General features: G+C 50.7%; 1 protein-coding gene across 1 annotated transcript in view; it reads left to right on the top strand.

Annotated features, from left to right (window-relative positions):
* CLPB (ClpB family mitochondrial disaggregase) overlaps window positions 1–15705 on the top strand; it is an 84512-nt gene that overhangs the window by 36794 nt on the left and 32013 nt on the right. The window contains exon 7 of the mRNA XM_056858810.1: window positions 8760–8857. Within this exon, the coding sequence (XP_056714788.1) occupies window positions 8760–8857 (98 nt within the window). The remainder of the gene's footprint in view (window positions 1–8759; window positions 8858–15705) is intronic.

Genomic DNA, 15705 nt, shown 5'->3' with positions numbered 1-15705 from the left:
GCCAACCTCCAGGTACTAGCTGGAGATCTCCTGCTATTACAACTGATCTCCAGCCGATAGAGATCAGTTCACCTGGAGAAAATGGCCACTTTGGCCATTGGATTCCATGGCATTGAAGTCCCTCCCCTCCCCAAACCCCGCCCTCCTCAGGCTCTGCTCAAAAAACCTCCCATCGGTGGCAGAGGGATCTGGCAATCCTACCAGAGCCGGTTTCTCTCTTCAGGAGGCTCCTCTCCCCCTTCCTTTTCTTCCGTCCATCCCTCTTAATGGTCCTCTGCCGCTCATGCGGAGGGGTAGGGAATCAAACCCGCTTCTCCAGATCAGAGTCCACCGCTCCAAACCACCGCTCTTAACCACTACACCATGCTGGCTCTCCTTAAAACTAGTGACTGTCAGGGGAGATCGGCGAAGCCCCCCCCCCCCCCGACCAGGGACCTCATATTTCCAGCTCTTCGTAGCTTGCCTGGATCTCTCTCTCTGCTCATATTTACAAGAGAACGTGATAAATTCCGTATTGATTCCTTCTGTTGCCCTGTAAATTTTGCAAAAGATGATTAAATAGAGCAATAGAGTCTGCCAGAGCCGGGGCTCAATATGTTGCGGGCTGGCGGTATCGACCCCCGTATCTGAAGGCAGTGAGCTCCAACCCCTGGCAGCCCCAGACCAGTAATTAAACTCCTGCGAGACCGACCAGGACGTAAACGCCAATCGTGTCACTGCGCCGAGGGCCCCCCGCATTCCGCCACCAGGAGCGCAATCAGCGCCTGGCCACCGGCTGGTTTATGTCTATGTCGAAGCTTTTAAGAATAGTTTCCCCACAGGCTGGGGGGAACAAATGGAGCCCTCCAAAGTCTTTCTGGGCACTGAGGTTTGTGCACTGACATAACCATTTGTAAGGCATTTAATAGCACCATGTAGAGAAAGAGAGTCAGACAGAGAGTGTATGGGTGAGCGCACGCGTTTGCGCAAGCTGGGCAGCCAAAGTTCCTCTGGAGGTCCAGCAACAGGGCATAGAGGCCGAGGCCTTCCCTTGATGTTGTCTCCCGCCACTGGGATTCAGAGGTTGACTGCTTCTGAACATGGAGGTTCTCTTTAGCCACCAGGGTTAGTAGCCACTGATAGACCTCTTCTCTGTGAATCTGAACACATGAAGCTGCCTTCTACTGAATCAGACTATCAAGGTTCATCAAAGTCAGTATTGTCTACTCAGACGGGTAGCGGCTCTGCAGGGTCTCAGGCAGAGGTCTTTCACGTCACCTGCTTGCCTAGTCTCTTTAACTGGAGATGCCGGGGATTGAACCTGGGACCTGCATGCCAAGCAGATGCTCTACCACTGAGCCACAGCCCCCTAAGAACATAAGAAAGGCCCTGCTGGATCAGACCCAGGCCCATCAAGTCCAGCAGTCTGTTCACACAGCGGCCAACCAGGGGCCTCTAGGAAGCCCACAAACAAGACGACTGCAGCAGCACCGTCCTGCCTGTGTTCCTCAGCACCTAATATAATAGGCCTGCTCCTCTGATCCTGGAGAGAATAGGTGTGCATCCTGACTAGGATCCATTTTGACTATTAGCCACGGATAGCCCTCTCCTCCATGAACATGTCTGCTCCCCTCTTAAAGCCTTCCAAGTTGGCAGCCATCACCACATCCTGGGGCAGGGAGTTCCAAAATTTAATGATGTGTTGTGTGAAGAAATGCTTCCTTTTATTAGTTTTGAATCTCTCCCCCTCCAGCTTCAGCAGATGACACCCGCGTTCTAGTCGCGCCTCTCTCTTCCGCACCTTCCTGAGTTTGTGCTTGTGAGGATAAAGCCCATCCCCTCCTCTCAAGCAGCCCTCGGGCATGTGGCGAGCTCTGTGACCGGTCCCTCAGAGTCCTTATCTGTAGCCTTGAGCGGCCTCTTGGTGGTTCTCAAGTCCATCACCTGACTTCAAACGGGAACACCAGGATTGTACACTGAGCTGGGGGCCGCTCCCCAGCACTGAAAAACGCCTGCCTTGTGCCCCAAAACCATTCCATGCCGGCAATTTTCAGCTGCATATGACCAGCGGTCTTCGCTTACTGGAAAACCGGCTCTCTGATGGGTGTTGCCATTACTGATTCCTATATTTATGTGACCCCTTTCTGTTTGTTGCCCCCCCCCCCCCGAAGCTTCCATTGGCTCAGCAATGGGTGCCTCTTTTAATCGGGGAGATTAAAATGGGGGGGGTGTTTTAATAGCATCCTGGTTTCTTTTGGTGACTGTTTTTAATCTAACGTGTTACTGGGAGAAGGGATTTCTTCTTGCATTTCCTAGACGTTTTTGTTAGCCTGTAAGTGATTTCCCAGGTGATTATTTATTAGAGGTATTTATGACCCGCCGCCCCTCAGCCAAAACGTTTTGGGGCCAGTTTACAAGCACACTCAAATCCAGATTACAAAAATCAGTACAACAGTCCTATGAAAACTATAAAACAACATAATGCAGCAACACAGGAAGCGAAAGCAAAAATACATTTGCAGGACAGATTGTTTTTAGCAGATAAGAAAAACAGTATAAAATATAAATATATAAACAGAGAAAGACACACACACACACACATATACACACACATACAGGACTGGCTTTCTTCAGGATCTTAAAATGGCACTCCCATTGAAGTTCTGCCAGCAGGCTAATTTGTTGAAATTTAAATACTTGTGAGACATTAGAAAAAAACAACCCATTTCTAATCTGACTCCCCAGCTGCTATACCATACTAACAATCGATAGGTCTTGATACTAACCTGCTCCGCAAGGCTGTTGTTGAAATTATAACAAGCACTTTGAATACTCCAAAGCACTGTACGAAAGTTAAATCACTGCTATGGCTATTAACAAAGGGGGGGACCTGTAAGGACTGATGTGAGAAAGGAAACCTTACTCTGCCAGCTCTGGTTTCTTGCTACAAAAGTCTCTCCTTCCCATTTCCACCTCCGCTGCTGCCAGATCAGATCTCCCACTCCTCACTTCTGCTCATTCCTTGCCATTTTGGAACTTCCTTGGGTGGGGGAGATTTGTGCACATGCACAGATATTGCTGTCAACTGCTGAGGGGGGGAATTACCCCCCAAGGTTGAAGTTTCTGCATTCTCAGTTGACTAACGTGGTGTAGAGCCAGCGTGGTGTAGTGGTTAAGAGCGGCGGACTCTAATGTGGAGAGCCGGGTTCAGTTCCCTGTTCCTTCACATGAAGCCTGCTGGGTGACCTTGGGCCAGTCACAGTTCTCTCTGAACTCTCTCAGCCCACGAGCAGGCAGGCAACGGCAAACCACCTCTGAATGTCTCTTGCCTTGGAAACCCCACGGAGTCCCCATAAGTCAGCTGTGACTTGACGGCACACACACAGACACACCATGGTGTACAGAAAAATACTACAGTGTATCTGAAAAAGTAAGAAGGGAAAAATCCCCACAATGGCCTGATGAGGACTTTGCAGGCTCCCAGTCTTCCAGGAGGCTTGGAATCTTGAGGGCATAAGAACATGTGAAAAGCCCTGCTGGATCAGACCCAGGCCCATCAAGTCCAGCAGTCCGTTCACACAGTGGCCAACCAGGTGCCTCTGGGAAGCCCACAAGCAAGGCGACTGCAGCAGTATTATACTGCCTGTGCTCCACAGCACACAATATCATAGGCATGCTCCTCTAATCCTGGAGAGAACAGGTGTGCATCATGACCCGTAGCCATAGATAGCCACATCCTCCCTGCTGGATCAGACCCAGGCCCATCAAGTCCAGCAGTCTGTTCACACAGTGGCCAACCAGGTGCCTCCAGGAAGCCCACATACAAGACGACTGCGGCAGCACCATCCTGCCTGTGTTTCACAGGACCTAATATAACAGGCATGCTCCTCTGATCCTGGAGAGGATAGGGATGCATCATCACTAGTGTCCATTTTGACTGGTAGCCATGGATAGCCCTCTCCTCCATGAACCTGTCCGCTCCCCTCTTAAAGCCTTCCAAGTTGGCAGCCGTCACCACAACCTGGGGCAGGGAGTTCCACAATTTGGGCAGTTGGGCATCACTTAAAAGTCGGGGGGGGGGGGTCAAAGGAGAAAGGAAACATTAGCTTGCTGGAGTACCCTAGAGAGGGTGAAACAACATTTCCTCCCCCCTCCCTGCATTGAACTGCCAGGTGTAGGGCTCGGTTATTTGGATACTTTGCAGCTCCTGAACGGTCATTATTTTGGAGGCATAAAGGTCTGGGACTCTTGCCCTGGTCGGAAAGGTATCACAGTAGGCACACCCCAGAGGGGGGGAAATCGCCACCCTTCGGACACCACCCTCTTTGGGGCATCAGTGTGCTGAGAACAGATACCTGGGGAAGGGAGCTATCAGCCCTCTCCCCAATGGAGGCGGGCAGGCAGCGTCTCTGCTCGGGTGGGAGCGGCGGAAACCGAGAGGACCGTGGGCAGGGAGGGCTGGAACGGCGCCGGCTCCCCGCTTCACAGACACTGCCTCAGAAGCTCTTGTGCCGCCCCATAACGGGCCCGTTTATTTTACTGGGGGAAAGGGTGATCATGTTAATCCAATCAGAGTGAGGCTCAGGAGGGCAGGCTTCTCTTCCCATTACTCTAACTAGCCATGTGGAGCAATAAGGGTGTCAGGCCTTGTCAGGAGTGATGCCTGATGACACCGCCGTCATCCCCGGTGTCACTGCGAGGGCCCCGCTTCCTTCTGGCGCATGCCGGACTGCGCTGGAGCTTGCAAGGGGGCAAGGTGACACGCGCCGCCCACGCAGGCACCCGTCTGCGCGGCGGCTGTTTAGAGAAAGAAACATTGCCTGCTGTTTGCTCCCCATTGTCATTGATTAAAGATTGTGCTGTTGTCAGTCTGTCATTTATGAAGCCTCTGTGCCCTGTGGTTGGACCTCCAGAGAACCTGGTTGGCCACTGTGTGGTCAGGATGCTGGACTAGATGGACCCTCACTGGTCTGACCCAGCAGGGCTCTTCTGAGGTTCTTATCAGGGGAAGGCCTCAGCCTCTGTGCCCTGTTGTTAGTTAAATTGTGGAACTCCCTGCCCCAGGATGTGGTCATGGCTGCCAGCTCGGAGGGATTTAAGAGGGGAGTGGACATGTTCATGGAGGAGAGGAGTATTCATGGCTACTAGTAAAAAATGGATACTAGTCATGATGCATCCCTATTCTTTCCAGGATCAGAGGAGCAGGCCCATTAGATTAGGTGCTGTTTAGCTTAGAAAAAAGGAGCCTGATAAACGTGAAGGGGCAACGCCAAAGGGGGGAGTTGAGCTGGACCAATACGAGAAGGAAGTACAGCCAAGCAGCAACCGTAACAACACTGGATTTCTGCAGATGTCTGCTAGAGACCAGAGGAAGAGTTTTAACTACTGAAGGGTAAAGATGGTACAGAGTCTCACTGGGGATATTTGCGGCAGGTGCCCTGAGACCTCTAGGTATTTTGAGAACATAAGAACACAAGAAAGGCCCCATGCTGGATCAGACCCAGGCCCATCTAGTCCAGCCGTCTGTTCACACAGTGGCCAACCATGTGCCTCTAGGAAGCCCACAAGCAAGACGATTGCAGCAGCATTTGTCCTGCCTGTGCTCCACGGCACCTGGTATAATGGGCATTCTCAGCTACAGTGAGACTGTGCAGGGTTCCCCCACCTTTTTGAACCTGCGGGCACCTTGGGAATTCCGCCACAGCGTTGTGGGCACAGCCCCAATAGGGCTGCCGCAGCTGACTTTCAGTCACACAGTGAAGAAGATCCTTGCGCAGTGGTGCCAGTCACTACCAAAGCAACATTTTAGAAGAAAAATCTGCACAGCCTGTGAAATCTCCACTGGCCATTGCAAAACTTTGCTTGGCAAAAGCCCTAGCTGGCCCCTGGCACTTTCTAAAAACACTTGGCAGTCACCATGGCACCCCATGTCGGCGACCCCTGGTGATGACTTTAAAAAAGAAGAGTTGGTTTTTATATGCTGATTTCCTCTACCTTTTTAAGGTGTCTTAAAGCTGCTTACAATCTCCTTCCCTTCCCCACAACAGACACCTTGTGAGGTAGGTGAGGCTGAAAGAGTTCAGAGAGAACTGTGACTAGCCGAAGAGCCGGCATGGTGTAGTGGTTTGGAGCGGTGGAGTCTGATCTGGAGAACCGGGTTTGCTTCCCCACTCTTCCACATGAGCGGCAGACGCTAATCTGGTGAACTGGATTTGTTTCCCCATTCCTCCACATGAAGCCAGCTGGGTGGCCTTGGGCTAGTCACACTCTCTCAGCCCTACCTACACAACAGGGTGTCTGTTGTGGGGAGGGAAAGGGAAGGAGATTTGAGTCTCCCTGAAGTGGTAGAGAAAGTTGGCATATAAAAACCAATTCTTCTTCACCCAGCAGGCTTCATGTATAGGAGTGGGGAAACCAACCTGGCTCTCCAGATTAGAGTCCTCTGCTCTTAACCACAACACCACGTTGACTAAAAGAATCAGCTGTTAGTCATTGCTGCTAATGGGAACCTCCATCTTCAGAGGCAGTCTACCTTTGAATTTCAGTTGGGGTGGAGGGATCACAGGAGGTGGCTGTTCTGTCACTTGTGGGCTGCTCTGTGTCATCTGGCTGATCACTGTTGTAAAGAGGGGGTAGACTAGATGGCCCTTGGTTGGAACCAGCAGAGGGGTCCTCACTCCTCCCCCAGGTTTTGTGCACAGAGTAGCATTGGAGAGGACGCCCCCCCCCCACCAGCCTTTCTCTTGTCCATCTGGTTCCTCCCTCCCCACTCCAGAGTCATTAAGCGACGAAAGCCAGCGAGGAAGCAGCGCACGTTCCTAATTCCCACCCGCGAGCCCTCCTATTGACAGTTATCCAGAATCTGAAGGAATTCAAGACAAATGATTAAGAGGACGGAGTTAATAAAATTTGAAAAATTGAGACCTGTCACTCCACTAAACTTTTTTCAATACCACCGACGGAAAAACATATTTCCCCAATGAGGGCCCGCTTCTGCATGGCTGCCGTGCGGCGCCAGGGGTGGGCCGGCCAGCCAGCTATCTATCAAATATTATCAGCCGGGGCCTTCTGATGCAAGCCAGGTCTTGGAGAAGGGGGAGAGGAGGGGCGGGTGCCGTGCAGAGCCCGGGGCGTTGCCCAGGTGTCGGTTTCTCTGCGCGAGAGACAGCCCGTGGGAGGTGACAAATTGCCTGCCACCGAGGCTCTGGCCCTCTCAGCAGGCCCACAATAGCCGGCCTCGGACCGCCGCGGAAGGGCCTGCTCCTGAGGGCAGCTGCCCCTGCGCCGCAGAAGGGCCGGGGTCAGGCCAGGGCTCCGGAGGAACCAGCGGCCACCTCCGCCAGCGGCCTGACACCCGGGTTATTTATTAAAGCATAATATTTTATTGCCGTGGGTACCGGAGGTGGAAATCGACCCGTCGGAGGAGTCTGGTTCTATCAATTATTGCGGCAATTAGTCAAGTCGTCACAGCCATTAACGGGGATTAGACCAATATTGGTTAGCCGTTATTAATAGATCTAAGGGAGGAAATTTGGGGGGGGAGGGTGAAATAGCTGGCCTGGAGGATGCCCTCCTATGGGGGGGGCGGAGAAAACTTTTTCTCCTCCTCTCCAAACGGAGGGCAAACTGTTTGGCAACAAAAGAACTGGGGAAGGGACTGCGGTGTTGTCTCTTTAAAAGGTATTGAGTGACCACGGCCGGCAGTATACAATCTCACCTGTCCTGATCATATTCTTTATTGGTTGCGACAGGCCCTACAGCAGAAATTACTCTGCGTCGGGTGTTTATGGAGCACATTTTTCATTCTGTAAGCAAATATAGATCCCTTATGCGGGATCTTGAAAATGGCTAATTTCTCTGTCTGTCTCCCGCTCGCTTCCCTGACTGCTGAAGCCCCGGCTGCGTGACAGGGCAGTGCACCTTGGGCTAGTCACGGCTCTCTCAGCCTCACCTACCTCACAGGGTATCTATTGTGGGGAGCGGAGGGGAAGGGGATTGTGAGCTGGTTTGATTCTCTCTTAAGTGGTAGAGAAAGTCGGCATATAAAAACCAACTCTTCTTCTTCCTCCTTCACCCTGGCCTCATTGCAGAGGTTGACAGGAGTCTCACAGCACCCGTTGGGCTCAGGTCCCTGAAAATGTGAAGGTGCTGTGAGACTCTTGCTTAGTTTGGATGTATCTCGGTCTTTGGAATCGTTGCCAGGGAGTACTGCCATTTCTGTGCCCGTCGGGTCATCGCAGAGATCCAGTGGTTCGCGGCTCTGCACAGAAGCGAGTTTTTGGTTGTCGAAGAAGAAATCGGCAGGCTGCTTCTGCAGGTCTCCACCCCCGAGAGCCCCTTTGTTTCTCCCTGCCCTGCTTTGACCTGCTTATGTTCTGCCGTCATCCATTGTCCTCTGGCGTCCCGGCAGTCCCACAACTGTATTTTGCAACAGTTGAGGCCATGAGCCAAAGGCCCCGGCTCTGATTGCAACCGCTGTCGATCCAGGGGAGCGCTGTAGGCCTGAGGGCGGGTTTGAGGGGAGGCATTCGTTTCTTGCTCGCTTTCACGCGCCCTGTCCTCCGAACAGCTTCTTGCCACAGACCATTGTTTCCTGCAAGGTCCTTCTTTTGTTGCGTCCTCCGACATCCGTAGGCCTCGCCGCTGGTGGCCCCTTGTTCCTTTCTGAGCCGAGCCCTGACCAGAGCAAAGGTTAAAGAGGGTGTCCGATAGCCAAGCGGCATGGAGGGCTGGCCATCTTCTCCTGCCCCACGGCCTTAATTCCTCTTCTTCCTTTTCAGGTGCCAACCCCCTGCAGAGAAATGAAATGGGGCACACGGCCGTGGATTACGCCCGAGAAGGAGAGGTGATGAAGCTCCTGAAAGCTTCTCAAACAAAGGTGAGTTGCGACTAGGTTCCGTTTTGTGAATGCAGAACTGTGATGGTCGTTTGAGGATAAGAACATCAGAAAAGCCCTGCTGGATCAGACCGAGGCCCATCAAGCCCAGCAGTCTGTTCACACAGTTCAGGAGTGGCGTTGCTATAAAAGGTAACAGGGCTAAACTATAGCAGAATGGTTCAGGAAGGCGCTTATAAATGGTATGGCCTGCCTGAAAAGGTTAGGGAGGCCCCCTCTTTCCTGGCTTTCCACACACCATGCAAAACAGAGTTATTCAAGAGGGCCCATTTCACACATGTAGCAGAGCTGTACTGTAATGAAGTGGTCCAGAAAGTTGCATTTGGAAAGAGACAGGGACTGTGGCCCCTGCCCTACTGTGTTGCTGCCTATCACTGCAGGTCTGCTCTGACTATGTAGCTTCTCAAACATACAGCTTGTGGGCTGGATCCGGCCCCTTGAGAGCTCTTGTCCGGCCCTCGAGCCAGCCACCCGCAGTCCCAATTTGAGCTGACAAGCCTGCTGCAGGCTCATCAGCCAAGGTTGCTCCCCCCCCCCATTTCTTGATCTGGGCTGGCAAGGCAGGGCCCAGCGCGACCAAGTGGCATTTATGTCATATCCGGTCCCTTGTAACAAACGAATTCGACACCCCTGCCATTTAATGCATCGTGTTTTAGGTTTGTTTCAGCTCTGTTTTAGATTTCTGCTTGGTTTCAGATTTCTGTAGTCCAAACCGTAATGCACTGTTTGTTGGATGTACCATCCTGTTGATTGCATTTGACTTGCACTACGCTGTCTGCCTTGAGTCGCAGTGGGAAAAGCGGACTGTAAATAATGTAAATAAGCAAATACATAATAAACAGATAAAGGGACTACGGACTGTGTACATGACATAGTATCTTTTTGCATTATGTATTATCCTTTTGCCTCTGTATTATCATCTACTGATATAATACCATTTATCTGCATTCTGTATCATGTCCAATAGTCTATGCTTGTCTCAGATTGCTGTAATCTTAGTCCTATTACATTGCTTATTAGATGTCTCGTCCTAGTGATTGCATGGACTTAACACTGTGTAATCCAGGGTTCCCCCGACGCATGTGTCCCGCCGACACATTTCCCAGTGCCCACCAAATGCTTTTAGAAAGTGGGTGGGGCCATGTGGGGCTTTTGCCCAGCAAGGCTTCCGATTGGTCGTTGGATATTTGACTGACTGTGCAGAGTTTTAAAAATATTCCTTTGGCGGCAGCTGCCACCATAGCACAGAGATCTTCGCTTTGTGACTGAAGGTGAGTTGTAGTAGCCATTTTGTGGCTGGCCCCGCCTCCTGAAGCAGCCATTTTGTGGCAGCCATTTTGAGGCTGCGCCCAATACCCTGCGTCAGAACTCCAAAGGTGGTCGCAGGCTCAAAAGGTTGGGGGATCCCTGGTGTAATCCATTGTGATTCTCAATGAGAAAGGCAGACTATAAATATAGTAAAGAAACAACAACAAGAAGAAGAGTTGGTTTTGATATGCCAGCTTTCTCTACCACTTAAGGCAGAATCAAACCGGCTTACAATCCCCTTCCCTTCCCCTCCCCACAACAGACATCCTGTGAGGCAGGTGGGGCAGAGAGAACGCTAAGAGAGCTGTGACTAGCCCAAGGTCACACAGCTGGATTCATGTGGAGGAGTGGGGAATCAAACCCAGTCCTCCAAATTAGAGTCCACCGCTTTTAACCACTACACCAGTGCATACACCGTTTGTGCAACTTGGACACCACTATTGGACAAAGTTGTATTGTTTCATGGCCATCTGTCAGCATTGCTGATTCTATGACCATAGGCAGATGATGAGAGGGAGGGCATCTTGGCCATCTTCTGGGCGTGGAGTGGGGGGGGGGTCACTGGGGGTGGGGGGGAGGTAGTTGTGAATTTCCTGCATTGTGCAGGGGGTTGGACTAGATGACCCTGGTGGTCCCTTCCAGCTCTATGATTCTATGAAACTGCTTTGGGCATTTTAGATTGCCAGTTGCTGTTGCAATAGCCTGTCTGAGCATGAATGGCAAAGGCACCCTCCGAGAGCCATGTTTGGTGGCTGCTCAGGGTGGGCCCCTTGACGGCGGATCCGTGGATGTGGTTTTGGTGTGGTTTTGAGGTGTGGCAGTCCACACCCTCCAAGGCGTTCTGTTTGGAATGAGTTGAAGCCTCCTGGAGAGCTGTTTAGTTTTTTTATGAAAGGAATGTCAGGAGCCGCAGACTCATGTCTGTGAGAGAGAATCCAGCAAAGGTGCTCACCCATAAAGCAAAGGGCCCCATAAAGCAAAGCTAGGCCAACGCTCTATCATACTGCCCTTGTACGGATCTATGGTGAGACCACACTTGGAACAATGTGTACAGTTCTGGTCACCACACCTAGGAAAGGATATTGCAGAGCTTGAGAAGATGCAGAAAAGAGCAACCAAAATGATTAGGGGCCTGGAACAACTGCCCTATGAGGAGCGGTTAAGGCACTTAGGGCTGTTTAGCCTGAGAGAAGGCAGTTAAGGGGAGACATGATAGAGGTCTATAAAATTATGCATGGTTTGGAGAGAGTGGACAGGGAGAATTTTCCCCCCCACTCTCGTAATACTAGAACGCGGGGTCATCTGCTGAAGCTGGAGGGGGAGAGATTCAAAACTAATAAAAGGAAGCATTTCTTCACACAACACATCATTAAATTTTGGAACTCCCTGCCCCAGGATGTGGTGATGGCTGCCATCTTAAAAGGCTTTAAGAGGGGAGTGGGCCTGTTCATGGAGGAGAGGGCTATCCATGGCTACTAGTAAAAATGGATATTAGTCATGATGCATACCTATTCTCTCCAGGATCAGGGGAGCGTGCCCATTATATTAGGTGTTGTGGAACGCAGGCAGGATAAATGCTGCTGCAGTTGTCTTGCTTGTGGGCTGCCTGGAGGCCCCTGGTTGGCCACTGTGTGAACAGACTGCTGGACTTGGTGGGCCTGGTTCTGATCCAGCAGGGCCTTATGTTTCACGCGCTGCAGTGGAGAAAGAGGGAAGCAGTGCTTGGTTCGGCGGGAGCCGCTCTCTGGGTTTGTGTTTTCGGTGCATAAAGTCTGGCCGTCTTCGGAGCTCCTTCATGATGAATATACCGCTGGGGGGGATGCGGTGGTCGAGGGTCTGCCAGCCCCACTTTCCTGCCTGGAGCCCACCGAGAGTCTTTGAGAATTTATTGCCCATTTTAATCACCGCTGGAGAATGAATTGGTGGCACTATTAACGGGGTAGACACATCCCATCGATTTTATTTACATACGCCGGTTGACAAAGCGACGACGAGGCATTTCCATATGTGAATTCTGTTTCTTTTTAGGAAAACTCTCCCACCCACCTGCGCCAGACGTGTCTTGTTTTTGTGAGGGGTGATGTGAATACTTGCAGCAACCTGGTCAGGAACTTGTAGCTAGATTTATTAGCTGTTCATTACATCTGTATCAGGGAGGGGCCGTGGCTCAGTGGAAGAGCATCTGCTTGGCATGTAGAAGGCCACAGGTTCAATCCCCGGCATCTCCAGTTGACAGGATGAGGTAGGAGGTGATGTGAAAGACCTTTGCCTGAGACCCTGGAGAGCCATGGAGAAGGGCTGTGGCTCAGTGGAAGAGCCTCCGCTTGGCATGCAGAAAGTCCCAGGTTCAATCCCTGGCATCTCCAGTTAAAGCATCAGGTAGTAGCTGATGTGCAACACCTCAGCCTGAAACCCTGGAGAACAGCTGCCAATCTGAGAGCTGGCATGGTATAGTGGTTAAGAGCGGTGGTTTGCAGCGGTGGACTCAGATCTGGATAACCGGGTTTGATTCCCCACTCCTCCACATGAAGCCAGCTGCGTGACCTTAGGCTAGTCACAGAGCTCTCTCAGCCCCACCTACCTCACAGGGTGTCTGTTGTGGGGAGGGGAAGGGAAGGTGATTGTAAGCCGGTTTGATTCTCCCTTAAGTGGTAGAGAAAGTCGGCATGTAAAAACCAGCTCTTCTTCTTCTGAGTAGGCAATACTGACTTTGATGCACAAAAGGCCTGATTCAGTACCAGGCAGGTTCGTGTGTCCACCGCTCACCCAGATTGGCTCTCAAAGCAGCTTGCAGTGCAGATCTTCCATAGTGGTACATTGTATTGCTGCAGCTGAAAAAGCTTGCAGGACTCTGCTGGAGGGAAAGACGGAATAGCGGACTTGGGCTTTCGGAGGGAAGCAAGCTGTTTGTCCCAATGGCTTTCCTCAGCAATGGACCACATCAGAATTATTTGAACCTTGGCCTTCTCCAACGCAGCGGCAAAACTTGAGCGCTTCCTACCTTGGGAGGCTGCATTCCTCTGGTGTACTTACAGCTAGAGTCGAGGCCAGTTACACCTTAGAGAACAACCGGATTTTCGAGGTATATGAGCTTTCGAGAGTCAAGAGCTCCCTTTTTCAGATGTCTCTGTGTGCTTCTGACTCATGGTGACCCTATGAATCAAAGTCCTCCAAAGTGTCCTATCCTTAACAGCCTTGCTCAGATCTTGCAAACTGAGGGCTGTGGATTCCTTTATAGAGTCAATCCATCTCTTGTTGGGTCTTCCTCTTTTCCTGCTGCCCTCAACTTTTCCCAGCATTACTGTCTTTTCCAGTGACTTGTCTTTTTCCAGTGACTGGTCTTGTCTTCTCATGATGTGATCAAAATACGACAGCCTCAGTTTAGTCATCTTAGCTTCTAGAGTCAGTTCAGGCTTGATTTGTTCTATAACCCACTGATTTGTCTTTTTGGCAGTCCACGGTATCTGTAACACTCTCCTCCAACACCACATTTCAAAGGAATCTATTTTCTTCCTATCAGCTTTCTTCATTGTCCAGCTTTCACACCCATACATAGGGAATACGATGGCATGAATTAATCTAATCTTGGTGGCCAGAGTCACATCCTTACACTTCAGAATCTTTTCTAGCTCCTTCATGGCTGCCCTTCCCAGTCTCAATCTCCTTCTCATTTCTTGGCTGCCGTCTCCCTTTTGGTTGATGATGGAGCCAAGGAATTGAAAGTCTTGAACAATTTCAATTTCCTCATTGTCAACCTTAAAGTTGAGTAATTCTCCTGTAGTCATTACTTTTGTCTTCTTGATGTTCAGCTGTAGACCTGCTTTGGCACCTTCTCTTTTAACTTTCAGATACAAGTAGGAAATGTTAGCCAAATTGCCCTTTAACTTGGGGAATTAGCAGGCAAGATGGCAAATTACAATATTTATTTTTATAGCAGTATCGCAACCTTTGTCTACCAGAGCCCGTAGCTGTGACCTTCAAATAAAGACAGAAGCATTAGATCTCCAATTAAAAGTGTTTATGTCTTTTTCATTCAAATCAATGATGCAAACACACATACAGAGAATTCTAGGAAGTTTAAAGAGAGGAGTTCAAGCACAAATAGGAGTTGTTGAGGAGGGGTAATATCTACCTTCAGATGCGGTGTTGTCCAAGTTCACGTAGACTAAGACAGATTGAAAGTTAAAACCGAGATGGGGCAGGGGTTCCCGTAGACTTGACCAGCAAGGCGAGAGGGAGCGTGGTTGGGCTGCGCAAAACCCAAACCGACAGAGTAACGGCAAAGGTGCCAGGAAAGACCTAAGGTAAGTTAAGTTATTTTAATGGGCTGGGGGCACCCCAGATATACTGTTTTTCTGGGGGCGGGGAGAGGGGTTTTACCCCTCCTAGATTCCCAGGTGACAAAAGGTGACAAAAGGATTAAGCTGTGGCTACCGGGGTGGGGTAGTGAGAATTTGGAAATCTATTCTGATTCCGATGGCTTTTGCAACCCAGGAGGAACTGAGCATTCTCTGCTGACAAGATTAACATTCTGGAACAATGGGTGTGATCTGTGCAAACGTCCTGGGATCGCTGCTGCAGAGCTGGAGGAACGACTCATCTTGATATCAGGATCGCTGTTGACGGCCCATTAAGCTGTGGATGTTGCAAGAAGGGGGGTGTTTGGCACTGACTATGTGACTGTCTGCTTTCCATGACATGGCTGTGGCTGGAACAGAGGTTGTACAGGAACATGGCTTCTCTCAGGTTCACCGGAGGCTGCCCCTGCATCTGTTTCCTAGCTGCTAGCTGCACGGTGCTCACAGGAGCGGCTGAGTCCGTGACACCGGAGTGCGCAGCGACCGTCCCGTAGCGTTTGGGGCTGGCACATGGCCAGAACAGTAGTCGAATGCCTGCATAGCGGGTTGCCAGGTCCAGTCCAGGAGTTTTAGGCGGCCCGTATGCTATCAGAAAGTAGGTGTACCAAGATATTCTTTTTGGAAAGAAACATATTTTCGGCTGCTGTTTTGGAGATCTGTGGTTGCTGTGCAGTGGGGGATGGGGGGAGTCATACGGGGATTGCTGCCAGGTAAGTGTGCATAAAACTGCAGCCTAAGTCAGGTGGGTCTGTTGCCCTCACAGCATCCTGTAGCCCTGAGTTCCACAGGTCAGTTGCACATTGTGCAAAGAAACTCACTTTTTGGGTCTGTTTATCAGTTTCGCTGTCTGTATTTTGTAAGCAGCAAATTCCTTTATATCCCTGTTGCTCTAGAAGGCTCCAGGAGTGGGGAGCTCTCTCAGAGACACCCCCCTCTTGTTCTCACCTGCAGCTCCCTCGGTCTACCCTTTGGTCACATCTGATCATTTTATATTATGACAGAGCAGCTTTTATGTATTCTTTTCTTTTCAAAATATAAAAAAAGGGCAGGGGGAAAAAAGAATTGGCCCATATATTCAGAAAGACAAAGACGTATAGATGGGGACTGGAGTAGTTTGAGGCTGATGATATATACGGAGCCTGAGGGAGGCTCCACCGCTGACGC

The sequence above is a fragment of the Euleptes europaea genome, chromosome 12, assembly GCF_029931775.1.
Source record: "Euleptes europaea isolate rEulEur1 chromosome 12, rEulEur1.hap1, whole genome shotgun sequence".
NCBI lineage: Eukaryota > Metazoa > Chordata > Lepidosauria > Squamata > Sphaerodactylidae > Euleptes > Euleptes europaea.
This window is presented reverse-complemented; position numbering and strand designations above follow the sequence as displayed.